A 27,995-nucleotide genomic window follows, 5' to 3' on the forward strand; every position below is an offset into this window, starting at 1 on the left:
CTTGGGAAGAGGCTGGAAGAGGAAGGCACTTGATCAGAAACAGAGGCTGTCCCTGCCTTGACACTCCTGCCCTCTGTGGTTGTGTCAGGAGGACTGGGAGATGCTGTTGTGCAAACTTCTAGTGTGCTGGCTGGAGGCAGGGTGATAGCTGGAGTTGGTGTTGCCTGTGGGTTTCTCTCTGACTCTAGAGTCAGGCCGGCTGGCCCTGGGTCCTCTAATGAGGTAGCAGTTTCAAGGGAAGCTGTGCTTGTCCAGGCCTTGGGGGTACTTAAGGCAGGAAAGGAGCCTGGCCCTGGGCTCAGAGATTCATGGATGGGATTGTGAGGTTCTGTTCCCAGGGAGGGTCCATCTCCTGTGGTGACAACCAGATTGGGAGAACTGGCTTCTACTTGTGATGAGGATCTGGCTGTCCAGGGTGCTAATCTTGACACAGTTTCCACATTGACATCCATGCTGCTAGAAGCAGTGACGCTTGGTAGTGGAGAGTTAAAGGTCACAGCAAGGCCAGTGCCTACTGCTAGGGCATCATTGGCCTCCAGGGTAGACATGCTGTGACTTTCAAACCCTTGGGCATTTGTCCTTGGTGCCAAAGCAGTGACTTCAGAAGGCATTTTGGAAACAAAAGTAAGTGTGCTGGTGACCATTTCAAGTAATTTCTCTGTTGGCACAGTGGACAGTGCTTGTTCAGAGCTCAATGCATACTCAGGTCTGGTGGCATGTGTCCTGGTGCTTTCTAAAGGAGAGAACAAGGTCGGAGAGTCTCTGATGGCCTCTGTTCCTGAAATGCTGCCTATGGAAGACTGGCTCTCCACCAATCCTGAGATGAGAGTGGAAGATGTTATGGTCCTTGCTCTAGTTGCCTCAGTTGCAGTAAAAGATAATGGGAATCCTGCATCACTCTCCTGTGGGATTTCAATGATGATTAGTGGACCTTGAATTTCAGACAGCTCAGCCTGGAAAACAGCATCCAGACCTATACCCAATCCAATATGAAAAGGACTCACTGTAGTCACTGTTAGCCACAAGTAAGAAGGACTTGTGTCTCTGGGAGTCACAGCCTCAGAACTTTTTGGAATCTCTCCTAGATTTGTAGTAAAAGGAATAGATGATCTTCCTTCAACTCCTGTGTTAATCCTTGGAGGAGCTAAAGTGCTACCTTCTATCACTTTTGCTGTAACAGTATGTTCTCTGATCTTTGTGGTAAAAGTGTTCACAGAAAGTGTTGAGCCTTTTTCTAAGATTTCATGTGGCTCACCATGAGCTGTCGTCCCCAGGACAGCTGAGTCAGCAGAGGTGACCAATGAGCCTCCAGGATGAGTGTCTGAGACCACTGGGGATTTAGGAGTGGTCAGTGGGGCATCTGTGTTATTCTCTACCACTGAACTTGGAAACTTATGGCTAAGAGTGACCACAGGGGAAAAGGGAACAATGTCCGTGATTTTTGTGCTGGAAATTAGATGCTTGGAGTGAGTCCTGGGGGAAGCTGATCTCATGTTCTTGGTCATGGGGGTATCCTTAGATGATGTTATAGTAGTTGAAGAAGAGTGTGTGCTTTGCCATGTAGGAGTGCTATCTGTCCCAGTGATAGTGAGAGCCCCAGCTTCAGCTATGGTTGACAAAATAGGAACTGTGCTTTGTCCAGGGAGAGCCACAGGGCTGCTGGTGGTGGTAAGAAGCAATGCTGAGCCCACTTGAGCATCTGGGCTCATGGAAGCCATGGAGGTATTTCCCATCATCTTGGCTGGGACAGTCTTAGTTGTATTTTCCATGGCCAGTGGGAAGTTTGAGGTCTTCTCTAAGTCTCTAGTTAAGATTTCATAAGCTAAAGTCACCTGTGGAGTTGAGCCAGTATTGGTACCTGACATGTTTGATACACTTCCCATATTAGCAGCTGAAGACCCAGGAGGTCCAGGCAAAGAAGGGGTCAGCAAAGCACCTGTGCTCTCTTCCATTGTGCCCAGTAGATTTTGGTTAGGAGTGATCTCAGGATGGAGAGAGACCCTGTCTGTGACCTTGCTGCTGAAGATGATACTTATGCTGTCAGTCCCAGGAACATTGGAGCTCTTGTCTTCAGCCTTGTAAGTAACCCCTGAAAATGTTACAGGAGATGAAGTGGAGAATTTGGATGGCAACATGGATATAGGATCAAGGCGATTCATGGTAAGATCTGTAGCTTCAGCTGAATTCGAAGACCATGGAACCACTGTTCTTGTACCAAGGAGAGCCCCAGAGATGCTGCTGATAGAGACAGCAGGTGCTGGTGTAGTCAACACCAAGGATGAGTCTGTCTCTTCTCCAATCCTGGTCCCTGTAGTACCTGAGGTGTGGGGTAGAGAGGTATAGACAGATGCCTTTGGGCTGGAGCCCTCCACTGGGCTTGATATGAGGTTAGCAGTGCCCTCAGAAGGATGAAAATTGCCAGGGATGAGTGTACTGATATCTGATTCTGTAGTGCTGCCTGTGGCCAAACTATTCTGTAAATGTCCACTTTCCCTGCTGCTAAATTCAGTCACTGGTGAACCCTCAGGAGGGGTGGGCTTCTTGGGCTCCAGAGTGAGAGGTTCAGCTGGGCTTATCCAGATTCCAAACATGGCAGTGCTTTTCCTACTCTCTAAAGGGGATGAGGGTACAATTCTGGAGTAACTGATCCCTTCACTTAAATTGGCCAGAGAAGTAGAGGCCATGTCAGGTTGAAAAGTTATTCCAGGACCTGTGAAGTAGTGCTCCCTGTGAGTGATACCAGGAGTGTCTAAATTCTCTGGGAAGGTTCTGGACACTGTTTTATCTTCTGTTGGTCCTTCTATAGACAACAATGGGGTGTTTGCATCTTCTCCAGATAATGTTGGAATGGTGCTGGTAGCAGTGGAAGTTAGGGCAGCTGAGCCTGGCTCTAGTGTGGTATGTCTCATTGATGAATCATGATTTGGTATGGTTTCTGTGGCACCTGTGGCTCTTGGAAGTGAAGATAGAGGCACAATGGAGGTGATTTCAGTTCCTGGGGCTGAGTTAGCAGTATTGAAAGAATCAACTGGAGTGGGCCATGGAGAAAGGGGGGTACTGGAACTCTCTCAAGGAGCTATTTCTGCCATAGGTGTGTCTGCAAGGGGTGTACAAAAATTATTCCAGATAGGGTGATGTTTAAGGGACCACTGGAGCCATGTGGGTTCTACTGGAGTCATGGAGAGTGAGGGCTTTGCAATTGCCATGGTGACTCTAAAGGATATCTCACTTGGAGCTGAGGGTGAGATGGGAGAGGACACAGTTCTCCTGTGACCTGTTCCAGTGGGTGCAGTGAGAAGTGGGTCTTGAGTGGCTGTGGCTCTTGGAGTTGTCTCCATGACATGTATGTCTGTTTCAGTGTCTGAAATAGAATCTCTCCCAGTAGAGCCAGTCACAGGGATACTGGTGGAATCTGTTGGTTCTCTTCCCTAGTCAGATCCACTCACTTTCTTCAGTGTCCCTGAAGTCTCAGTAGAGAATTCTATGACCAAAGTAGTTAGTTAAAGTGTGCCTAAGGGTTGATGGAAGAAGTTTGGGGTTATTTGGACAGATATCCCCAGAGCCTGTGAGGAGTTTGTCCTTCCTGAGAAGAGCACCTTCTCCCTAACAAGCACTTTCAAAATAAAAAGGTCTGTGACAGAGATTATGATCTACTTCTGCTCTAGGGTGCATGGCCACCATGAGAAAGTATTAAATAAGAAGAGACTGAAATCTACATATCATCATCTACATGGATCTCTCCGGTCATCTTGCCCTCAGATGAGATAGGGATCCTGGCTCAGACAAAATGCCTGTTAGATACCTGCTCAGGTTAAATGGAAAATGAAGCAGTAATCATTTGTTACTAATCAGGTACCCCATTCAGGGTTTTAGGTGCTGGGCATAGGAAAGCCTGTCCTTCAGTAGTGGACTTTTAGCATAGTAAATTATATGTATACACACTAACTAACACAAGAAATGGACAAAATCCTCCATGAGCTCTTCATCCAAAGGCTGGTATCATGGTATACATCTGGGCAGACAGTAATGGGACAGAGGAAGTTGCCAGGTCTTACAACCTAATCACAAACTCCCCCATCAGTGAGTATCCTGTACTCAGAATATGAAGATGAATCCATATCATATCTCCAAGCTGTAAAACAAGGGCCCAGAGCAAGGATGAATACCAGTATAATAGAAAGAAAATTAATAATTTCTTACCAATGGCACCTACTGTGGATTCATAGGTCAGGAGGCCACTAGTCACTGATGTCATATCTCCTGGTGCTCCATAGTCTGGGATAAGGGTGACGGGTCCTACAGCAATCTCACTCTCTAGAGGAATAAATGAGGGCATATATCTCAGCCGCAGGAGTAGGGGGTACAAAGGACAATATGTTGTCCCTTTATATTCTGAAGGAAACTCCAAAATATGTACCTTCTTTATTTCATCCTTCATCTAGCAGAGAATCTCTCTAGTATTCCCTTTCTCTCATTTTTTTTCAAACTCTCCAAATCTAATGACAGTTTTCCTACTTCCCCATCTGGGAAGGGGCCACTCTCAAGTAAAGCCCTACTCTATAAACATAACTACTGCAATTTTTATGAATATATCCAAATGTCATGTTGTAATTTTTGATCTTTGGAAGAAAAATCTGGTATTCTTTCCTCATTTCCATGACTTTCATAAAGTCCCTGCTAAGAGCTCCTCTGATTCTTACGTGATCCTTCTAAATTTTAGTGCCCTGATTCTCTTAATTATCTCCAACTAATCTTATTTTAGATTGTGTATACATTGTTGTTGGCTTATTGTCTCCCCAATTAGACTGTAAGCTTCTTAAGATTAAGGGTGCCTTTCTTCTTATCCCCTGTGCTCTTCAGAGTGTGGGGAATAAGAGCAGACACAATGAATGGTTATAAACTCACTGACTGACTGATATTGCCTAAGGAAATGTTCCCTATCTTGCTATAATTCTACAGGCTCCATATATGTTAGACTCAATACTAATCACCACAGAAGGGTCCTTGTAGCTCAGGGACCAGCAGAGTGTGCTACTATAGAGAGATGAAGGATCCTGAAAGGCATTCACTCACCCAACAGACCCAACAAGATCTTAAGTGTACCAAAAAAAGAAGCTCTAAGAGGGAAATGGGAGGGAAAGTGATTTCCCCTGAGATATTAAGGTATCCTCCATGGACACATCTGGCCCCCATCCTCCAGGGCTAAAGAGGAAGCCTGCTTCAAACATTCTTCCTTAAGAACAGGATAGAGCTAACAGGTACATGAGCAAAAAGAGAAGTTGTCTCTGCCCTAGCGCTGCTGCCTTCTGTACTGTGGGAGCTGGGCTCAGAGAAACTGATTTCCAACTTTCCTTTGTGCTAGCTGGAGTCAGGATGATAGCAAGAGTTGATGTTTCTCCTGAACTCCTCTGAGACTCTACAGTCAGACTGGCTAACCTGGAGTTCTCCAATGAGGAGGTAGCCCCAGGTGAGCCTGTGCTTGTGGAGGCTGCACAAAAGGTAAAGGGAGGAATGAGGCTTGGCCACATTGAGTTCCTTTTACCAAGGAGTGTTTCACCAATAAGGTGGCTTGTTTCCCCCTGTGATGAGGGCCTGGCAGTCCAGGAAAGTGAGCTTGATTCAGTCTCCATATCCACGCTATAGAGATAATGATGTTTGACAGCAGAAGGATCCTGGTCACCACAGGACTGATCCTCACTATTGGAGCAATGCTGGCTGCCAGGGTAGCTGTGTTCTGATTTTCAGACTCCTGGCCTTGTGTCCCTGGTGCTCAAATAGTGACTTCAGAAAACATTTTGGAAACAATGGTACCTGAGCTGGTCTGTACTCCCATTGAGTTCTCAAGTCACTTAAATTATGCCTCCATTTTCTCAATTATAAAATGAGGATAATAATAGCATCTCCCTCCAGAGCCTGGTACATAGTTGATGCTTAATTTATCATTTCTTCTCTACTCCTAACTCTTGTGAATCTTAAAGACTACTCATACTGTACCTTAGAAGATTTTATTGAAACTGTTGCCTTATTGTAACAATGGAGATATTTGGTCTAACAAGAATCAGGAATGTATTGGGTACTTTTAAATTTACTCCACCCTACTCAGACAGTGCCTTAGGGGAAGATAATGTAAACTCCTGATTGAACAATGAAATTCCTTAACTCATACCTTATAGTGAAGCTAAAACTTAAGCTAAGATTATTTTTAGATCTAATACAAAAAGGTTTTAAGTACCTGTAACGGTTAAATTGGTACCTAAAAAGGTCAAGTACCTTACAAAGGACAATCTAAACAAAGATGTGTGAAGGACTCAGAAAATTTAATCTAACCAGAGAAGGTGAAAAACAAAGAAGGGGAAAACTAAGAATGGGCAATCCTGGGAAAAGACGTCTACTGTGATTCATAGACATGAAAATTTAGGGGAGGTGACAAAAGAGAAAATTTCTTTAAAAGGAAGGGATAAAAAGACAATTGAATTCAGTTAAAATTGAATTCAGTTTGGAGAATAATTTCTTTTTGGAGTGGAAGAACCCAGCCTGGAGATGGTCTTGTGGTGAGTAATAAAACTGACTTGCTCTCCCTTAGGCTCAGCCCTAGGCCTTTTTCTACTACTTGGCTCAGCCTAAGCCAATGCAGTATTCATTCTCTCTCTCCCCCTCCCTCTCTCTCTCTCTCTCTCTCTCTCTCTCTCTCTCTCTCTCAAAAGAGAGAGAGAGAGAGAGAGAGAGAGAGAGAGAGAGAGAGAGAGAGAGAGAGAGAGAGAGAGGGAGAGAGAGAGAGAGAGAGATCTCTATCTCTCGCTTTCTCCCCTTAATTCCTTCTCCCTTTATCAATTAAAAACTCAATAAATCCCAGCTGACTTGGGGGTTTTCACATTTGGGATTTTCCCATGGCGACCACTTATTTTAGATTTTAAGTCAAAACACTAAAAATTATCTTTATATCCTTCTCCCCCTACCCTTACCAGCAATGCTTCTCAAATCTGAAAATTCAGTAACCAGAAAAGGAGACCCAGGATAGATAACACATTAAGTCATAAGTTGAAAGGTAAATATATTTTTCATATAATGATGATAAAATGGAACACTTTCAAATGTGCAAAGTACTTTACAAATTTTTTCTCTTGTAAAAAATCAATCAACAGACACTTATTAAGAAGCTATGCTAAGCTAGGCATGGTTCTTGGTATTGAAAACTTGGAGACAAAAATAAAACATACCCTGCCTTCAAGAAGCTTACAATCTACCAAGAGAGTTTATACAATGAGTCCTCATGGACTTAGAAATTTGTCTTAGGAAAGGACAAGAGCACAGACTTCACCTGTTTACATTATAAAATCGTCTCTTTAGATTATTATATCAAATCCCTTACCTTCAGCCTAAGCCTGGATACTAAATATAAGTTCTTAAGCAGAAGACTGGAAAGTGCTAGGCAATTGGTATTAAATGATTTGTCCAGTGTCACACAGCTTGCAAATGTCTGAGCTCAGATTTCAATCTAAGATCATCGATTCTCCAGGTCTGGATCTCTTCCACTGAACCAGGCAGCTGACCCAGTCTCTTTAGCTTTTAAGCTCTCCACTAATGCTAACTCCCTCGAGACAGAGAACTGATGAATTCTGAGTACAGACTAAAGCAGATATTTTAATTTTCTTTATTTTGGTTGTTTTTTCTCCCCACAACATGGTTAATGTTGAAATGTTTTCCATGACTTCATATGGATAATGGCTATTATATCTTTTGACTTCTCAATGGGGGAGGGAGGTAAAGGTTTTTTTTTTTTTAATGTTTGCCTAGGTTAATTCCTTCAATTTATTTTTCTTACCTTTATTTTTAAAGCTGTAATTTCTAATATAATATTTAAAAATAGTGATAAAGGGAGTCCTTGCTTCACCCCGAATTTTATTGGGAAGGCTTCTAAGTTATCCCCATTGCAGTTGACACTTGGCTAATGTTTTAAGATACTACTTGGCATTTTAAGGAATTATCATTCATTCCTATTGTTTCTCTTTTTTATTTAACAAGAATATGTGTTGAATCTTTTCAAGGTTTCTTTTTCATCATCTAATGAGATAATCATATATTTTATATTGATTTCATTATTGATCTAGTCAATTATGCTGATGGTTTTCCTTATATTAAACCAGGCTTGCATTCCTAGTATTAATCCCCCCTGGTCATGGAGAATGATCTTAGTGATATGTTACTGGAGTCTCTTTGTTAGTATTTTATTTAAGATTTTATATCAATATTCATTAAGGAAATGGATCTATAATTTTCTTTGATTTTCCCTTCCTGCATTGGGTATCAGGCACTAAATTTGTGTCATAAGAAGCATTTGGTAACACTCCTTCTTGGACAATTTTGCCAAAAACTTTATATACCATTGGGACTAATTGCCCTTCAAAGATCTGAGAGAATTCCCTTGTGAACCCATATGGCCTTGAGCAGTTCTCTTGGGGAATTCTTTGACAACATGGTCAATTTATTTTTTCTGAAATAGGATCACATAAATATACTATTTCTTCCTTTGTTAATCTGGGAAATTTATATTTTTGTAAATATTTAGACATTTCCACTAGATTATCAGTTTTTTTCTTATATAATTGGGTAAATCATCTGCTAATGATGCTTTAATTTCGTCTTCATTGAGGATGGAAGTCATCCTTTATACTTTTGATACTGGTAATCTGATTTTCTTCTTACTTTTTCAATCAAACTAACCAATGCTCGATGATATATAGAACAGATAGATTTTTTTTTCATGAAACCAACTCTTTGTTCATTAGTTTAGTAGCACTCACACTTTCAATTTTGTCTCTTTTAGTTAGGATTTCCTATTTTGACTTTAGTTAGAGATTTCTGATTAGTTGTTCTTCTATTTTTTTTTTTGGTTCAATGCACAATTTTAGATCTGCCTTTTCTCTATCTTGTTAATGTAAGGCATTCACATTTAACACTCAACCCCGTTCTCCAGGGTCATTGGATGTTATTCTTCCTCCTACAGTATATAATTCTGCTAATATGGCCCTCTCCCTTTCCCTGGTATGGGAAACTTCCTCTCCCATGGCTATGTCTTTGCACTCTTTGCACTAGCTATCTTCTCTACCAGGAATGCCCTCCTTCCTCTCCTCCAACTCAGAGGAACTAGCCCCCACCCCAACCCCCTCTTTTGTCAACATTCAGCACTAGCACCTCCTTTCATGATTCCCTATACTCTTCCTCCCTAACTACCTTGTTAATTCTAATTTATTCTTAGTTTTTATTCAACATGTATTCATCTCTGTAGTTATTGACACCATTGATAAAATACCAGGACATTGTGAGGAGAAATCATTTCACTCTTTGTCATATATGACACCTGGGACTGGGTCTCTCCTGCCCTCTCCATTTCCTACTTCATGTCCTTGGATGAGAAATTAGGTGAAAAAAACAGAAGAGAAGTTAGGCATTAGGCATTTCCTAACTGTACTGCCAGAGGTAAATGATGACTGAGTAAGAGACATGATTGGAAAGAGTGTAGTTAATGAAGGAGCAGAGGATAAAAACATTATTAATGAAAACCAGTGGCCAACATTCATGAATGAAGGATATGGGTGAGAAGCCCAAGACACTGGAATGCTGGGAGATACCCTCTATATACCAGGCTATAAAGGAGATAGACAGCCTGATTTTTAAATTCCATGGGATGAATTTTTTTTTTCCACTGAAGAATTTAGATATGTTTTAATTGCAAATAAAAACATAGGCCAATGAGGAAATAATGTCTCAACATTAGCCATATTTAATAAGATATCAAATTCTGAAATCCTAAAACTAATTTTTATTCCTGTGCCCTGCACTGCTCCCATCGAAAAGGGTGAAAAATATCTTTCCTGATATTGTCCCCCAAAAAAACCCAGAAAATAAAGAAATTGAAAACTCACTCTTTGTGGATATGATGCCTGGTTGCTTATGGTGATACCCTGTAGTGGGGAATGGTAATAAAAAAAGAACAAAGAAATTCAGAGGGAACAAGTGTTGGAGAGAAGGTAAGGGCAGGGAAGAAAAATGCAAGGAACAGTAGTTGAAAGAAGGGAAGAAGAAAGAAGAACAGGATAGAAAAAAGATAATACGTCAGAAAAGTTATAAAGATAAGAGTGTGGGAAAGATAGAGAATAGAGAAAACAAAAAAGAAAGAGAATATAGAGGGAAAGAACAAAGAAGAAATATAGAAAGTGATAGGTGAGGAGAGAGACAGAGTGGGACAGGGGAGAGAGAGCGAGAGAGACAGAGACAGAGACAGAGAAAGAGACAGAGAGACACAGAGAGACACAGAGACAGAAACAGAGACAGAGAGAGAACACATAAACCTTTGAGTACGGTATCTCTCTGTGGGAAAAAGGTTAATGGTGGAATGGAGAGGAGATGTTTGGGGGACCATAGGGATGGGGAAATGGTGCTTCAACATTCAAGAGGAAGGGATTTATGGCATACTTCTTGGTTCAAGGAGCATAAGAACAAACCAGCCTCTTCTGATCTTTAGAAGTGAGCTCCCTAGGTCTTCCTAGTTTGGCACCACTTTGTGGGCCAGTGCCCAGGAGTGACATAGTGAAACCAAGTAAAATAGGAGGCTCAAAAGGAGAGAAGAATTTGGGGCAGATGGGTTGTATTCTGGAACAGGCACCACCCAGAGAAAGAGAAGTACATTTCCCAAATCAAGATATTTACCATCCACAAAGAGGCTGTCCCTCTCTATAAGCACATGTTTTAGCCTTCTTCTTTGAATCTGTTCAGTTAGCTCCCAGTAAACCTTCTCTTTGTTCAGGACAGGGTTGGAGGAATCTTCCTGAAAAGTACACAGGACATCCACTCCTGTTGCTGTCCCATTCTTCAGAGACCTGGAAATTGATGTTTCAGACAGGAGGTGTCAAACATACAAGAGGTGTCAAACATAGCCCTTCCTGAGGGTCATATGAACCAGATTAAAGTATCAGTCCTGATTAAAGTGTAATTCCAATCTGATTTTAATGTGTTAGTTTACTAATTTAAAAGGTAATATATAAATATGTATGGTTTTCAGAGTCAAAATGCAGGCCTTAGGGACCCTGATGTATAATTTAATGGCCTCCTTTTGAGGTTGACACCATTGGTTTCGTTTCTGAAATTTAGTTATTCAGAGGACACTCTAGAGAGAAGTCAACAACTTTGAACAAATGTTTAAAGAGGATTGTAAATTTAGAGTTGACAAGGACATTAGAAACCCCAAATTCAGCCCCTGTCTTTTATAGAGGAATGCATTGAGGCTAAGGCAGGTTATGTGATTTGAACAAGGTCACAAAGTGGTATGTGTCTAAGAGAGAATTTGAACTGTGTTCTTCCTGAATCCATGCTTAGCACTTTATTCACCAAACTGGAGTTGGCAGTGCTCTGTATATTTACTTATTTTTATGTTTACAAGTATGTATGGGGTCTGATTATCTTCAGTAGTTTCCTTAGAGTAGTAGAAAGAACTTGGACTTAAAGTCAAAGGGCCTGTGTTCAAATTTGGAATTGGACAATTATCTTTGACATTATAAAAGTTATTGAACTATCCTTGGTTCTTCATTTTTCATCTGTAAATGAAGGGAATGGTCTAGATGACCTCTACTGCCCCTTCCAACTTTTAAAATATAATCCTCCGATTCTAGAGAAAATCAATGCTGATATGTGTTTGAATCAATCAATTTCTACCCACTCACTTGGTGCCTGCCATGTTATTCCTTCTCACATGGAGTTTTAAATTTGGAAGACTTATGTGGAAAGAAGTTTTTCTTCACCACATAAAGGATAGGAGGATGCCTGGAATGTTTCTAATCGCTTGCTGGTTGGGGAATTTTATCCATTACATCGTGGGAAAGAAGGAATTGCTATTAGGAAGGAGAAGCAGCAGAAGCCTGGACAAAATCTAAGTCAAATGGGAAAGCGTGGTCTTTGCTATTTGAGTGGACATCTTGCAGGATTCTCACCTCAGCAAGTTCATACTGCATGCAGAATAGTGAGAGCCAAGGTTGCTCATTCCAAATAAGAACTTCAGCTGAAAACAAAAGGGGAGAAAGGAACTTCTGAGAACCTGACTAGACCAAGCCTGGATAATCAGGGCTAAGGAAGGCAGCATGGGGGAGAGAAGGTAGGGGAAGGGGAATGGAGTCTCACCAGAACTTGCAGGACATTCTCAGCAGCCTTAAATGTGTTGGAGCCCCTTTCACCCATGTCTGGTGTATAAAACATGTTGGTGATGGTAAAGTTGAGGGTGAATGTCTTGGAGTAGGAGCTCCCTGCTGCTGTACAGAAGGAAAGATATCACATTGTCTGAGCCTTACAAATGTTATTCAAATGAGAGGAAATGCTTTGTAAACCTTCAAGTTCTATCTAAATGTCAGTTATGATGACCATTATCATCATCATGACTCCAGGGGGCACTCTTCTAGTCCTTCCTCAGTTGGAAACTCAGCAGAATGAACCCACTAATGAAAACCTGAACACATCTCTAGCCATACACACCATTTCTGGAAGTATTAAAATTGTGCCTTTGTAGTCAGAATACCTGGGTTGAAATCATGGCCCTGCCACATCCTATGTTTTTGCCTTAGTTTTCTCACAAGTAAAATTAGGAGGTTGAATCCAGTTTCAAAGTTAAGAACTGATTACATGACAAAAATTGCTGGGAATAATGCAAATTAGTCTGGCAGAAATTAGGGATGGCCCAATGTCTTGTATGACATGACAAAGTAAACTCCAAATGGGTACATGAGTTAGATACAAAAGGTGATATAAAACAAATGAGAGTGATGAGGAAAATTGTATCTTTCATGGTAATGGACAAGGGGACAGTTTATGATCACATGAGGGAAAGATAGGAGAGCAAGATAAAAATGGACACTGTTGTTAACTTATGACAAAATAGTTTTTCCCCAAAAACAAAACCAATGTAGGCAAAATGAGGAGGGATTCGGGTAATTGGAGGGAAAAATCTTTGCTTCAAATTCTTTTGATGAGAGACTCATTTCCAATATCCAATGAATCAGATTTATGAGAGTAACGGTAAAGGACATAGCCAAAGTTGGTGGAGAAGATAGAGATTCCTCATCTAATCTCTACCAAATTCCTCTCCAAAACCCAACATAATGCCTTCAAAATGAATTCTGGAGAAGTATAACACAGACAAAAGACAAAGAAGTCATTTTCTAGCAGAAACCCACTTTGAAGATCAGCAGGACAGATGATGTGTACAGGGGTCGAGGTGGAAGTAGACAACAATGCACCAGGGCATGTCCCATTAAGCTAGCAGCCTTCTCCATCATTAAGTGTTCATTTTCTGCCCAGTGTAATCCTAAATACTGAGGATACGGATAAAATTTTAAAAAACATTCACTGCCCTTGGAGAGGTCACAGAAGGCACCCGCTGAAGTGGAAAGAGCCTTAGCCATTTAATGTGAAGCACTGGGGCTGAACTCTCTTTTTGCCCTTGAAGTACAGCATAACAGATTAGAAAAGACAATGACTCTGGAATCAGAGGTCCTGGGTTCAAATATCACTTCTGATGCTTTCTACATTTGTGGCCTGGGACATCTTATTTAACTTCTCTGGTCAGGTACCCCATTCAGGGTTTTAGGTTCTGGGCATAGAAAAGCCTGTCCTTCAGTAGCTGACTTTTAGCATAGTAAATTATATGTATACACACAAACTAACGCAAGAAATGGACAAAATCCTCCATGAGCTCTTCATCCAAAGGCTGGTATCATGGCATACATCTGGGCAGACAGTAATGGAATAGAGGAAGTTGCCAGGTCTTACAACCTAATCACAAACTCCCCCATCAGTGAGTGTCCTGTACTCAGAATATGAAGATGAGTCCATATCATATCTCCAAGCTGTAAAACAAGGGCCCAGAGCAAGGATGAATACCAGTATAATAGAAAGAAAAAATAATTTCTTACCAATGGCACCTACTGTGGATTCATAGAGGCTGCTAGTCACTGATGTCATGTCTCCTGGTGCTCCATGGTCTGGGATATGGGTGACAGGTCCTACAGCAATCTCACTCTCTAGAGGAATAAATGAGAACATATATCTCATCTCAGCCTCAGCAGTAGGGGTAGAAAAAACAATATTGTTGTCCCCTTATATTCTGAAGGAAACTCCAAAATATGTACCTTCTTTACTTCATCCTTCATCTAAAGAGAATCTCTCTAGTATTCCCATTCTCTCATTTTTTTTCGAACTCCAAATCTAATGACAGCTTTTTTACTTCCCCATCTGGAAAAAACCTTTCTTTTATCCACCTGTCCCTGAGAGGTATAATCTCCTGTCTCTCTTCCCTTTTATGACTGAAATCCATGAGGAAGCTCTATATAAAAAGTGCTTCCACTTCCCTTCTTCCTATTCTCTTCTTAACTACAGTCTGGTTTTCAACCTCATCACTCAAGTGAAATTGCTCTCTCCAATGTTGTTAACAATCTCTTAATTGCAAAAATCTCTTAATGGCCCTTTCTTCATCCTCATTCTTCGTAATCTCTCTGCAGCTTTTGATACCATTATTTTATTCTCTTTCACTTTTATAACAAAAAACTCTCCTGGTTCTCTAACTTGTATGACCACTGTCTTTGGTCTCATTTGCTGGATTCTTATCTAGGTCATAAATGCTTAATGTAGGTGCCCAACAAGGCTTTGAGCTGGGCCCCTCTCTTCTTTTTCTATAAGATTTCCCTCAGCATTCTCAACCTCACAAGATTTAACCATCATCTCTATATCGATGATTCTCAAATCTGGTCATCCATCCCTTAACCTCTGCCGTGTCCTCCAGTCTTACAACTGCCAATGAACAACTGCGTGTTGGAAATTTTGAACTGGGTGTCTTGTAGATATCTGAGCCTCAACATGTCCAAAAATTAATTCATTGCCTTCCCCTCAAAACCTTCAACTCTTTCTAAGTTCCCTTTGGCTAACCAGGGTATCACTGTCCTCCCAAGTCACCCAGGCTCACAAGTCACGTCATCATTCTTTAAAAAAAAAAAAAGCCTCATTTCATTCTCTAGTAGAAACTCTAAGACAGAAAGGCAAAGGTTAGGCAACCAGGTCATTCTTGACTGCTCACCCATCATATCCAATGTGTTCACAAGATCTATAAATTTTGCTTTCATCACATCTCTCCCATATTCTCTGTCTCTCATATAACCCTGTAACTACTCTGGTATAGGCCTTCCTCACCTCATATCTTAACTATTGCAGTAGTTTTCTATTTGGTCTCCCTGTCCTAAGTCCCATCCAACCCCAGTCCATCTTCCATTCAACTGCAAAATTGCTTTTCCTAAAACCTAGGTCTGACCATGTCATTGTCCTAGTCAATAAAATTCAGTAACTACTTATTGCTTTAAGGATAAAATACAAAACCCCATTTAGCAATCAAAGCCTTCCATGATCTTCTCCTCCTTTTTTCCTATTCTTCTTATACATTATTCCTTCTCCCCCTGAGACATTTGCCTTCTTGCTCTTCCTTGCACTCACTTTGCTATCTCAATTCAACTTTGGCTATACCAAATAGAAAATATTCCTACTAGGTTGCACCCAGTTACATTATATTGATACTGCAACTTCAAGTGGGAGTGGGATTTGGGGAAGGCTCAAGAATGTCTTTTCAAGACATTAGCTCTCTATGGGGAGCAGCCACTCTCAAGTAAAGCTCTGCTCTATAAACACAACTGCTGCAATTTTTATAAATACATCCAAATGTCTTGTTGTAATATTTGATCTTTGGAAGAAAAATCTGGAATACTTTCCTCATTTCCCTAACTTTCTTAAAGTTCCTGATAAGAGCTCCTCTGCTTCTTAGGTGATCCTTCTAAATTCTAATGCCAGCTTCTCTTGATTAGTTCGGATTTATTTTGTTTTTAGATTGTGTGTAAATTGTTGTTCCTGGCATATTGTCTCCCCAATTAGACTATAAGCTTCTTAAGATTAATGGTGTAAACCTTAAAATTTCTTGGACTTATAAATGTTGGAAATTTCACCATTGGGAAATTTCATACTTGGAAAATTTCTTAGTGATAGTCTATTGGAATGTGAACCCCATTGGCATGGGAGGTTCCTCCTCCTCCCTTCTTAAGATTACTTTAGGACAGAAACCTTTTGCTGAACAATGGAAAGGGCTTTGACCTATGCTTAAGCATAGAACAGGAATTTCTTTGAGTCATGATTGATTTTAGAATTGATACAATGGAGATACTTGGAATCAATCTCCACCCTACTCAGTCCTAACAGGATTTAGGAAGGGCTGCAGCAAAAGATCAAGATTTAATTATTTGAAAATATGACCTCCAACAGACATGTGCAAAGCCACAGACCTCTGGGCAGTCCTGGGTTAAGCTAGAGCCACCATTGGCACAGGGAAATTGATGGACAGTGATTGGTAGATGTGAGAACTGAGGGGAGGGAACTTGGATGGTTTCCTTAAAGATAGAGGGGTCTGAGGACTGGAGGGTGGTTGGAGAGTTTTGGCTCTGAGTGGTTGGAGAGGTGCTCTGAGAAGCTTGCTCTGAAGGAAGCTGCAGGTGGAGGCCCCGGAGCCTGTTTCTCCATTTTGGTCATGTGAGTAATAGGGACTGATCTCCTTTCTTTGCCCCAGCTATCTAAGGGCTTGGGCCTTTGGGCCCAGCCTAAACAGAAGGGGTATTTAAGCCCTCTTCCCTTCTCTACCCTTTCTTTCTCTCTCTCTCTCTCTCTCTCTCTCTCTCTCTCTCTCTCTCTCTCTCTCTCTCATACTTTTCTTCCTCCTGTTTGTAATTAAAAACTCCATAAAAGGCTGATGGCTGACTTGAGTTTTCATTTAGGAATTACATAGCTGAATTCCTTGGAGACCTTAAATTAATATATATCAGTCTTTTAAAGTGATTTCCTTGTCACAACGGTGCCTTCCTTCCTATACCCTGTGCTCTGCGGAGTGTGTGGAATCAGAGCAGACACAATGAATGGTTATCAACTCACTGACTGACTGATATTGCCTAAGGAAATGTTCCCTATCTACAGGCTCCATATATGTTAGACTCAATACTAATCACCACAGAAGGGTCCTTGTAGCTCAGGGACCAGCTGAGTGTGCTACTATAGAGAGATGAAGGATCCTGAAAGGCATTCACTCACCCAACAGACCCAACATGGTCTTAAGTGTACCAAAAAAAGAAGTTCTAATAGGGAAATGGGAGGAAAAGTGATTTCCCTTGAGATGTTAAGTTCTCCTCCGTGGACACATCTGACCTCCATTCTGATTCAAACATGCTTCCTTAGTAACAGGATAGAGCTAACAGGTACATGAGCAAAAAGTGAAGTTGTCCCCACCCTAGCACTGATGCCTTCTGTAGCTGTGGGAGCTGGGCTCAGAGAAACTGATGTCCAACTTTCCTTTGTGCTAGCTGAAGTCAGAATGATAGTGAGACTTGATGTTTTCCTGAATTCCTCTCAGACAACAGTCAGACTGGCTAACCTGGAGTTCTCCAATGAGGACGTAGCCCCAGGTGAGCCTGTGCTTGTGGAGGCTGCACAGAAGGTAAAGGCAGAAATGAGGCTTGGCCACATTGAGTTCCTTTTACCAAGGAGTCTTTCACCAATAGCAGTGGCTTGTTTCTGAGAGTCTGGCAGTCCAGGAAGGTGAACATGATTCAATATCCATATCCATGCTATAGAGGCAGTGATGTTTGACAGCAGAATGATCCTGGTCACCACAGGACTGATCCTCACTATTGGAGCAATGCTGGCTGCCAGGGTAGCTGTGTTCTGATTTTCAGACTCCTGGCCATCTGTCCCTGGTGCTCAAATAGTGACTTCAGAAAACATTTTGGAAACAATGGTACCTGAGCTGGTCTGTACTCCCATTGAGTTCTCAAGTCACTTAAATTATGCCTCCATTTTCTCCATTATAAAATGAGGATAATAATAGCACCTCCCTCCAGAGCCTGGTACCTAGTAGATGCTTAAATTTACCCTTTCTTCTCCTCTCCTCCTAACTCTTGTGAATCTTAAAGACTACTCATACTGTACCTTAGAAGATTTTATTGAAACTGTTGCCTTATTGTAACAATGGAGATATTTGGTCTAACAAGAATCAGGAATGTATTGGGAACTTTTAAAATTACTCCACCCTACTCAGACAGTGCCTTAGAGGAAGATAAAGCTGTAAACTCCTGATTGAACAATGAAAGTCCCTAACTCATTCCTTACAGAGAAGCTAAAACTTAAGCTAAGTTTACTTTTAGAAATAATACAAAAAGGTGTTAAGTACCTGTAACGGTTAAATTTGTACCTAAAAAGATCAAGTAACCTACAAAAGGCAAGCTAAACAAAGAGGTGTGAAGGACTCAGAACATTTAATCTAACCAGAGAAGGTGAAAACCAAAGAAGGTGAAAACTAAGAATGGGCAATCCTGGGAAAAAGTGTCTACTGTGATTAAAAATTTAGGGGAGGTGACATAAGAGAAAATTTCTTTAAAAGGAAGGGATAAAAAAACAATTTAATTCAGTTTCGAGAGTAATTTCAGTTTGGAGTGGAAGAACCCAGCTTGGAGATGGTCTTGTTGTGAGTGATAAAGACTGACTCGCTCTCCCTTAGGCTCAGGCCTAGGCCTTTGTCTACTACTTGGATCAGCCTGAGCTAGGACGGTATTAAATAATTCTCTCTCTCTCCCTCTCTCCCCTTAATTCCTTCTTTCTTCATTAATTAAAATCTTCATGAATCCCAGCTGACTTGAGTATTTTCATATTTGAGAATTTCCCATGGCGACCACTTATTTTGGATTTTAAGTCAAAACACTAAAAATTATCCTTACACCCTTCTTACTCCCCCTTGTACCACCATTGTGCTTCTCAAATCCCAAAATTCAGTAACCAGAAAAGGGGACACAGGATAGATACCACAACAAGTCATAAGTTGAAAGGTAAGCATATTTTTCATATAATGATGATAAAATGTAACACTTTCAGATTTGTGAAGTACCTTACAAATTTTATCTCTTGTAAAAAATCCATCAAAAAACACTTATTATCACCTATGCTAAGCCAGTCATGGTTCTTGGTATTGAAAACTTGGAGACAATAATAAAACATACCCTGCCGTCAAGAAGCTTACAATCTACCAGGTGACTTTATGCATTGAGTCCTCATTGACTTAGAAATCTGTCCTAGGTAACCTCCAGGAAGTGATGCAGATGGAGAGGAGCAGAACCAGGAAAACATTGTAAACAGAGACTGATACACTGTGGTACAATTGAACGTAATGGACTTCTCCATTAGTGGCAATACAATGTCCCTGAACAGTCTGCAGGGTTCTAGGAGAAAAACACTATCCACAAGCAGAGGACAAATTGTGGGAGTAAAAACATGGAGGAAAAGCAACTGCTTGACCACAGGGGTTGAGGGGACATGTCTGAGGAGAGACTCTAAATGAACACTCTAATGCAATTACCAACAACATGGAAATGGGTTCAAATCAAGAACACATGTGATACCCAGTGGAATCGCCCATCAGATATGGGAGAGGTGGGGAGGGTGGAGAAAAGAAAATGATCTTTGTCTCCAATGAATAATGTTTGGAAATGATCAAATAAAATATAGTTTAAAAAAAAAGAAATTTGTCCTAGGAAAGGAAAAGAACACAGACTTCACCTGTTTACATTATAAAATCCTCTCTATAGATTTTTTACGTCAAATCCCTTACCTTCAGCCTGAATATGGATACTAAATATTAGTTCTTAAGCAGAAGACTGGAAAGTGCTAGGCAATTGGGATTAAATGATTTTCCCAGTGTCACACAGCTTGCAAATGTCTGAGCTCAGATTTCACTCTAAGATCATCGATTCTCCAGGTCTGGATCTCTTCCACTGAACCAGCCAGCTGCCCCAGTCTCTTTAGCTTTTGAGCTCTCCACTAATGCTATCTCCCTCGAGACAGAGAACTGATGAATTCTGAGTACAGACTAAAGCAGATATTTTAATTTTCTTTATTTTGGTTGTTTTTTCTCCCCACAACATGGTTAATGTTGAAATGTTTTGCATGACTTCATATGGATAATGGCTATTATATCTTTTGACTTCTCAATGGGGGAGGGAGGTAAAGGTTTTTTTGTTTAATGTTTGCCTAGGTTAATTCCTTCAATTTATTTCTTACCTTTATTTTTAAAGCTGTAATTTCTAATATGATATTAAACAATAGTGATAAAGGGCGTCCTTCATTCACCCCTAATTTTATTGTAGAAGGCTTCTAAGTTATCCCCATGGCAGTTGACATTTGGCTAATGTTTTAAGATACAACTTGGCATTTTAAGGAATTATCCATTCATTCTTATTGTTTCTCTTTTTTATTTAACAAGAATATGTGTTGAATCTTTTCAAGGTTTCTTTTTCATCATCTAATGAGATAATCATATATTTTGTATTGATTTCATTATTGATCTAGTCAATTATGCTGATGGTTTTCCTTATATTAAACCAGGCTTGCATTCCTAGTATTAATCCCACCTGGTCATGGTGAATGATCTTAGTGATATGTTACTGGAGTCTCTTTGTTAGTATTTTATTTAAGATTTTTATATCAATATTCATTAAGGAAATGGATCTATAATTTTCTTTGATTTTCTCTTCCTGGATTAGGTATCAGGCACTAAATTTGTGTCATAAGAAGCATTTGGTAACACTCCTTCTTGGACAATTTTGCCAAAAACTTTATATACCATTGGGACTAATTGCCCTTCAAAGTTCTGAAAGAATTCCCTTGTGAACCCATATGACCTTGAATGGTTCTCTTGGGGAATTCTTTGACAACATGGTCAATTTATTTTTTCTGAAATGGGATCACATAAATATACTATTTCCTCCTTTGTTAATCTGGGAAAATTATATTTTTGTAAATATTTAGCCATTTCCACTAGATTATTACTTTTATTCTTATATAATTGGATAAATGATCTGCTAAAGATGCTTTAATTTCATCTTCATTGAGGATAGAAGTCATCCTTTATACTTTTGATACTGGTCATCTGATTTTCTTCTTACTTTTTCAATCAAATTAATCAAGGCTCTATGCTATATGGAACAGGTGGATTTTTTTTTTCATGAAACCAACTTTTTGTTCATTAGTTTAGCAGCAATCTCACTTTCAATTTTATCTCTTTTGACTTTTAGTTAGGATTTCCTATTTTGACTTTAGTTAGAGATTTCTGATTAGTTCTTTTTCTAGTTTTTTTAGTTCAATGCATAAATTTAGATCTGCCTTTTCTCTATCTTATTAATGTAAAGCATTTACATTTAACACTGCAGTCTCAAACCCCTTCTCCAGGGTCATTGGATGTTATTCTTCCTCCTACAGTATATAATTCTGCTAATATGGCCCTCTCCCTTTCCCTGGTATGGGAAACTTCCTCTCCCATAGCTATGTCTTTGCACTAGCTGTCTTCTCAACCAGAAATGCCATCCTTCCTCACCTCCAACTCAGAGGACCTAACCCCCACCCCCAACCCCCTCTTTTGTCAACATTCAGCACTAGCACCTCCTTTCATGATTCCCTATACTCTTCCTCCCTAACTACCTTGTTAATTCTAATTTCTTCTTAGTTTTTATTCAACATATATTCATCTCTGTAGTTATTGACACCATTGATAAAATACCAGGACATTGTGAGGAGAAATCATTTCATTCTTTGTCATATATGACACCTGGGACTGGGTCTCTCCTGCCCTCTCCATTTCCTACTTCATGTCCTTGGATGAGAAATTAGGTGAAAAAACAGAAGAGAAGTTAGGCATTAGGCATTTCCTAACTGTACTGCCAGAGGTAAATGATGACTGAGTAAGAGACATGATTGGAAAGAGTGTAGTTATTGAAGGAGCAGAGAATAAAAACATTATTAATGAAAACCAGTGGCCAACATTCATGAATGAAGGATATGGGTGAGAAGCCCAAGACACTGGAATGCTGGGAGATACCTTCTATATACCAGGCTACAAAGACAAGAAGGAGATAGACAGCCTGATTTCTAAATTCCATGGGCTGATTTTTTTTCCACTGAAGAATTTAGATATGTTTTAATTGCAATTAAAAACATAGGCCAATGAGGAAATAATGTCTCAACATCGGCCATATTTAATAAGATATCAAATTCGGAAATCCTAAAACTATTTTTTTATTCCTGTGCCCTACACTGCTCCCATCGAAAAGGGTGAAAAATATCTTTCCTGATATTGTCCCCCAAAAAACAGAAAATAAAGAAATTGAAAACTCACTCTTTGTGGATATGATGCCTGGTTGCTTATGATGATACCCTGTGGCGGCAAGGGGAAAAAAGAAGAATAAAGAAATTCAGAGGGAACAAGAGTTGGAGAGAAGGTAAGGGCAGGGAAGAAAAAGACAAGGAAAAGTAGGTGAAAGGAGGGAAGAGGAAAGGAGAAGAAGATAGAAAAAAAGAGAATAGGTCAGAAAAGTTATAAAGATAAGAGTTTGGGAAAAATAGAGAATAGAGAAAACAAAAAAAGAAAGAGAAAATAGAGGGAGAGAACAAAGAAGAAATATAGAAAGTGATAGGTGAGGAGAGAAACAGTGTAGGACGGGGAGAGAGAGAAAAAGATAGACACACAGAGAGAGAGAGACAGAGACAGAGAGACAGAGACAGAGAGAGAACACATAAATCTTTGAGTACGGTATCTCTCTGTGGGAAACAGGTTAATGATGGAATGGAGAGGAGATGTTTGGGGGACCATAGGGATGGGGAAATGGTGCTTCAACTTTCAAGAAGAAGGGATTTATGGCATACTTCTTGGTTCAAGGAGCATAAGAACAAACCAGCCTCTTCTGATCTTTAGAAGTGAGCTCCCTAGGTCTTCCTAGTTTGGCACCACTTTGTGGGCCAGTGCCCAGGAGTGACATAGTGAAACCAAGTAAACAAAGGAGGCTCAAAAGGAGAGAATTTGGGGCAGATTAGCTTGTTTTCTGGAACAGGCACCACCCAGAGAAAGAGAAGTACATTTCCCAAATCAAGATATTTACCATCCACAAAGAGGCTGTCCCTCTCTATAAGCACATGTTTTAGCCTTCTTCTTTGAATCTGTTCAGTTAGCTCCCAGTAAACCTTCTCTTTGTTCAGGACAGGGTTGGAGGAATCTTCCTGAAAAGTACACAGGACATCCACTCCTGTTGCTGTCCCATTCTTCAGAGACCTGGAAATTGATGTTTCAGACAGGAGGTGTCAAACATACAAGAGGTGTCAAACATAGCCCTTCCTGAGGGTCATATGAACCAGATTAAAGTGTCAGTCCTGATTAAAGTGTAATTCCAATCTGATTTTAATGTGTTAGTTTACTAATTTAAAAGGTAATATATAAATATGTATGGTTTTCAGAGTCAAAATGCAGGCCTTAGGGACCCTGATGTATAATTTAATGGCCTCCTTTTGAGGTTGACACCATTGGTTTCGTTTCTGAAATTTAGGTATTCAGAGGACACTCTTGAGAGAAGTCAACAACTTTGAACAAAGGTTTACAGAGGATTGTAATTTTAGAGTTGAAAAGGACATTAGAAGCCATAAAATTCAGCCCCTTCCTTTTATAGAGGAATGCATTGAGGCTAAGGCAGGTTATGTGATTTGCATAAGGTCACAAAGTGGTATGTGTCTAAGAGAGAATTTGAACTGTGTTCTTCCTGAATCCATGCTTAGCACTTTATTCACCAAACTGGAGTTGGCAGTGCTCTGTATATTTACTTATTTTTATGTTTACAAGTATGTATGGGGTCTGATTATCTTCAGTAGTTTCCTTAGAGTAGTAGAAAGAACTTGGACTTAAAGTCAAAGGGCCTGTGTTCAAATTTGGAATTGGACAATTATCTTTGACATTATAAAAGTTATTGAACTATCCTTGGTTCTTCATTTTTCATCTGTAAATGAAGGGAATGGTCTAGATGACCTCTACTGCCCCTTCCAACTTTTAAAATATAATCCTCCGATTCTAGAGAAAATCAATGCTGATATGTGTTTGAATCAATCAATTTCTACCCACTCACTTGGTGCCTGCCATGTTATTCCTTCTCACATGGAGTTTTAAATTTGGAAGACTTATGTGGAAAGAAGTTTTTCTTCACCACATAAAGGATAGGAGGATGCCTGGAATGTTTCTAATGGCTTGCTGGTTGGGGAATTTTATCCATTACATCGTGGGAAAGAAGGAATTGCTATTGGGAAGGAGAAGCAGCAGCAGCCTGGACAAAATCTAAGTCAAATGGGAAAGCGTGGTCTTTGCTATTTGAGTGGACATCTTGCAGGATTCTCACCTCAGCAAGTTCACACTGCATGCAGAATAGTGAGAGCCAAGGTTGCTCATTCCAAATAAGAACTTCAGCTGAAAACAAAAGGGGAGAAAGGAACTTCTGAGAACCTGACTAGACCAAGCCTGGATAATCAGGGCTAAGGAAGGCAGCATGGGGGAGAGAAGGTAGGGGAAGGGGAATGGAGTCTCACCAGAACTTGCAGGACATTCTCAGCAGCCTTAAATGTGTTGGAGCCCCTTTCACCCATGTCTGGTGTATAAAACATGTTGGTGATGGTAAAGTTGAGGGTGAATGTCTTGGAGTAGGAGCTCCCTGCTGCTGTACAGAAGGAAAGATATCACATTGTCTGAGCCTTACAAATGTTATTCAAATGAGAGGAAATGCTTTGTAAACCTTCAAGTTCTATCTAAATGTCAGTTATGATGACCATTATCATCATCATGACTCCAGGGGGCACTCTTCTAGTCCTTCCTCAGTTGGAAACTCAGCAGAATGAACCCACTAATGAAAACCTGAACACATCTCTAGCCATACACACCATTTCTGGAAGTATTAAAATTGTGCCTTTGTAGTCAGAATACCTGGGTTGAAATTATGGCCCTGCCACATCCTATGTTTTTGCCTTAGTTTTCTCACAAGTAAAATTAGGAGGTTGAATCCAGTTTCAAAGTTAAGAACTGATTACATGACAAAAATTGCTGGGAATAATGCAAATTAGTCTGGCAGAAATTAGGGATGGCCCAATGTCTTGTATGACATGACAAAGTAAACTCCAAATGAGTACATGAGTTAGATACAAAAGGTGATATAAAACAAACGAGAGTGATGAGGAAAATTGTATCTTTCATGGTAATGGACAAGGGGACAGTTTATGATCACATGAGGGAAAGATAGGAGAGCAAGATAAAAATGGACACTGTTGTTAACTTATGACAAAATAGTTTTTCCCCAAAAACAAAACCAATGTAGGCAAAATGAGAAGGGATTCGGGTAATTGGAGGGAAAAATCTTTGCTTCAAATTCTTTTGATGAGAGACTCATTTCCAATATCCAATGAATCAGATTTATGAGAGTAACGGTAAAGGACATAGCCAAAGTTGGTGGAGAAGATAGAGATTCCTCATCTAATCTCTACCAAATTCCTCTCCAAAACCCAACATAATGCCTTCAAAATGAATTCTGGAGAAGTATAACACAGACAAAAGACAAAGAAGTCATTTTCTAGCAGAAACCCACTTTGAAGATCAGCAGGACAGATGATGTGTACAGGGGTCGAGGTGGAAGTAGACAACAATGCACCAGGGCATGTCCCATTAAGCTAGCAGCCTTCTCCATCATTAAGTGTTCATTTTCTGCCCAGTGTAATCCTAAATACTGAGGATATGGATAAAAGTTTTAAAAAACATTCACTGCCCTTGGAGAGGTCACAGAAGGCACCCGTTGAAGTGGAAAGAGCCTTAGCCATTTAATGTGAAGCACTAGGGCTGAACTCTCTTTTAGCCCCTGAAGTAGAGCATAACAGATTAGAAAAGACAATGACTCTGGAATCAGAGGTCCTGGGTTCAAATATCACTTCTGATGCTTTCTACATTTGTGGCCTGGGACATCTTATATAACTTCTCTGGGCCTCAGTTTTCCCAAATGCAAAATGAAGGGGTTCAGCTAAGTGGCCTTTTAGGGCCCCTTCCAGTCCTATCCAATCATGCTGACACAAACATTTTAAGTTTTCTGGGCCTCAGTTCCCACCTCTGTAAAACAAGAGGCTATACGTAATCCCAGACACTTCTAAGGTTCCTTCCAACTAATTATATGAAAGGTCATAGCATTGGGAAACTCACTCCGCATTCTGCAATTCCTATTCTCAAGGCTGGGCATAGAAAGGCATCAGAGGCACAGAGGAGTTCCTACCTGTAGTGCTAGAGGAAGGTGATGGAGTCAGAGATGGTGCTAAAAAAATGGGGGAACAGACAGAAAAACCACAGCAAACTATGAATGAAAACTCTTGACCACATGCATACAGGAATACTACAGGGAAGGGTACAGTCTATGGGATATAGAGGTGATGTGGTTGTCACATGATCTCTTCAGATCAGCCACTGAATCATCTGGTCAGAGGGGGAGGGAAATCCATCCTGACCTCTGGGGGGAGCTGTTCATTTTTGCATCGTCAGCCCCTCAGTCTTGCACTAGGCAGACTTATCATGAAAGCTTGGGTCGTCTAGCCATCTACTACTTTGCAACTCTGGGCCCATTATTGAGTCCACCATTCCACTGGCATAGAACTTCCTCTTCCCACACCATGTCTGCTTAAAGAGTATTCACTGTAGTCCAGTAGAAAGAATTTTAGACAAAAGTCAAAAGACCTACAACTTGAATCCTGGCTTGAACACCTTCTGAGTCTTTTTGGTAGGACCTCCAAATGGGTCTCTCTTAGTACTACCCTACTAATCTTGTAGGACTTATATGTGTTAGCTGTATACTAGGCATGCTAAATGTTAGCTATTATTCATCTGCCCAGGGCAGGTATGAATGAGTTGATAACTCTAGCCCTGGGCATGTTCTCAATCCTATCTACAAAGTACCAGGAGGTGTTTTGTCCACAACTGCCAAATGGGTGTGTAGTCACAATTCCAAACAAAGGCTTATCTTCTCCATCCTGCAAAAGCTCCATCCTTATTATCTGTCTTTCCTGATCAATCTTCCCCATATGGGTAGAAAATATCAGATCTAAGATTTGAACCCAGGTCCTCTGACATGAATGCCTGCTCTTACTACTGCATCACACACCCTTCATGAGTCATTAAGGGAAAAAGGACAAGGTTGACCTCCTCCTTGGACATGTCAGACTCAGAAACCATAACTGTGGTGACTGTTTTACTCTCTATTTTTCACTAAAATATAACCCCATGTTCCAGCAGGGAAGATAATGAAGGAACTATTCTTACCAGTGTGTGCAATAGTGGTCATGGTGGTCTGGGTGGATACTTTATCTGTGGGAATGAGTGGGACAGCTGAGCTGGTGGGCAAATCACTTGTGGACAGAACCACAGCCTCAGCTCCTCTGCTGATGTCCATTGTGGTTGGAGTCTTGGTCAGGGCCAGCCATACCCTTGCAGTAGCCATGGCTGTGGTCTCTGAAGCAGATGTGTCCAGAGAGGTCTTTGGCTTTCGTTCTTCTCTACTGACACGGCAAAGAGTTGTGGCTGATTGTAGGCTGATTGTAGAGCACATTGTAGACTGTGCTGGGGGCACATTGGTGCAGGGAAAGACTGTGGTTGATGTTGTCGTGTCAAGACTAGTGAGGTGTGAAGGGACACCTATGGGGCTCCCTCCTCCTGTCCCAGCCCCAAGTGGGGTACAGATTTCGGCAATGAGCATAGTTTCAGATGGGCTGGTCGCCACTCCAGACCAGGCAAATGGTGCTACCATGAGCTCTGGCAAGGCAGAGGAAGCAGGCACAGTGATTTTTTCCAAGTCAATAGCACAGGCAGTGGTCGGGGCTGCTGTTGTTGCCAGAACAGAGTGTGTTCTTACTGCAGGGCTGGAAATTGTAATGATTATGGTCTGTGATTCTCCAGCTGTGGTCATCATTCTGCCCTCGCTTGCTCTACTGGGCCCTGTGATCAGAAGGGTGGATAAGTGAGTTACAGCATGTTTTGGACTATGGCCCATTTTCCATTA

General features: G+C 40.7%; 2 protein-coding genes across 2 annotated transcripts in view; both read right to left on the bottom strand.

Moving 5' to 3' along the window:
• Nucleotides 1–10,897, bottom strand: part of LOC130453599 (mucin-16-like) — a 33,846-nt gene extending 22,949 nt beyond the window's left edge. The window contains exons 1-3 of the mRNA XM_056820599.1: nt 10,708–10,897; nt 9,924–9,962; nt 2–4,314 (exon numbers count right to left, since the gene is read on the bottom strand). Of these exons, the coding sequence (XP_056676577.1) occupies nt 2–2,909 (2,908 nt within the window). The 5' untranslated portion in view covers nt 2,910–4,314; nt 9,924–9,962; nt 10,708–10,897. The remainder of the gene's footprint in view (nt 1; nt 4,315–9,923; nt 9,963–10,707) is intronic.
• On the bottom strand, nt 4,059–27,992 carry LOC130458059 (mucin-16-like). The gene is made up of 11 exons (XM_056820967.1): nt 27,260–27,992; nt 24,505–24,632; nt 24,318–24,385; nt 23,040–23,209; nt 22,280–22,318; nt 13,956–14,063; nt 12,172–12,299; nt 11,985–12,052; nt 10,708–10,877; nt 4,201–4,314; nt 4,059–4,132 (listed from the first exon to the last, which is right to left on the bottom strand). The coding sequence occupies exons 1-11, from the start codon at nt 27,984–27,986 to the stop codon at nt 4,059–4,061; spliced, it is 1,794 nt and encodes a 597-aa protein (XP_056676945.1). The 5' UTR covers nt 27,987–27,992.
• Between the last annotated feature and the right edge of the window lie 3 nt (nt 27,993–27,995).

The sequence above is a fragment of the Monodelphis domestica genome, chromosome 3 (assembly GCF_027887165.1).
Source record: "Monodelphis domestica isolate mMonDom1 chromosome 3, mMonDom1.pri, whole genome shotgun sequence".
Classification (NCBI taxonomy): domain Eukaryota; kingdom Metazoa; phylum Chordata; class Mammalia; order Didelphimorphia; family Didelphidae; genus Monodelphis; species Monodelphis domestica.

Coding starts and splice junctions, on each gene's coding strand:
- LOC130458059 (XM_056820967.1), bottom strand. CDS start 27,986: ATGGGCCATAGTCCAAAACATGCTGTAACTCACTTATCCACCCTTCTG. Junction 22,319..23,039: donor GGACAGCCTCTTTGTGGATG/GTAAATATCTTG, acceptor TTGCCGCCACAG/GGTATCATCATAAGCAACCA. Junction 4,133..4,200: donor ATCCACAGTAGGTGCCATTG/GTAAGAAATTAT, acceptor CTTGTTTTACAG/CTTGGAGATATGATATGGAT.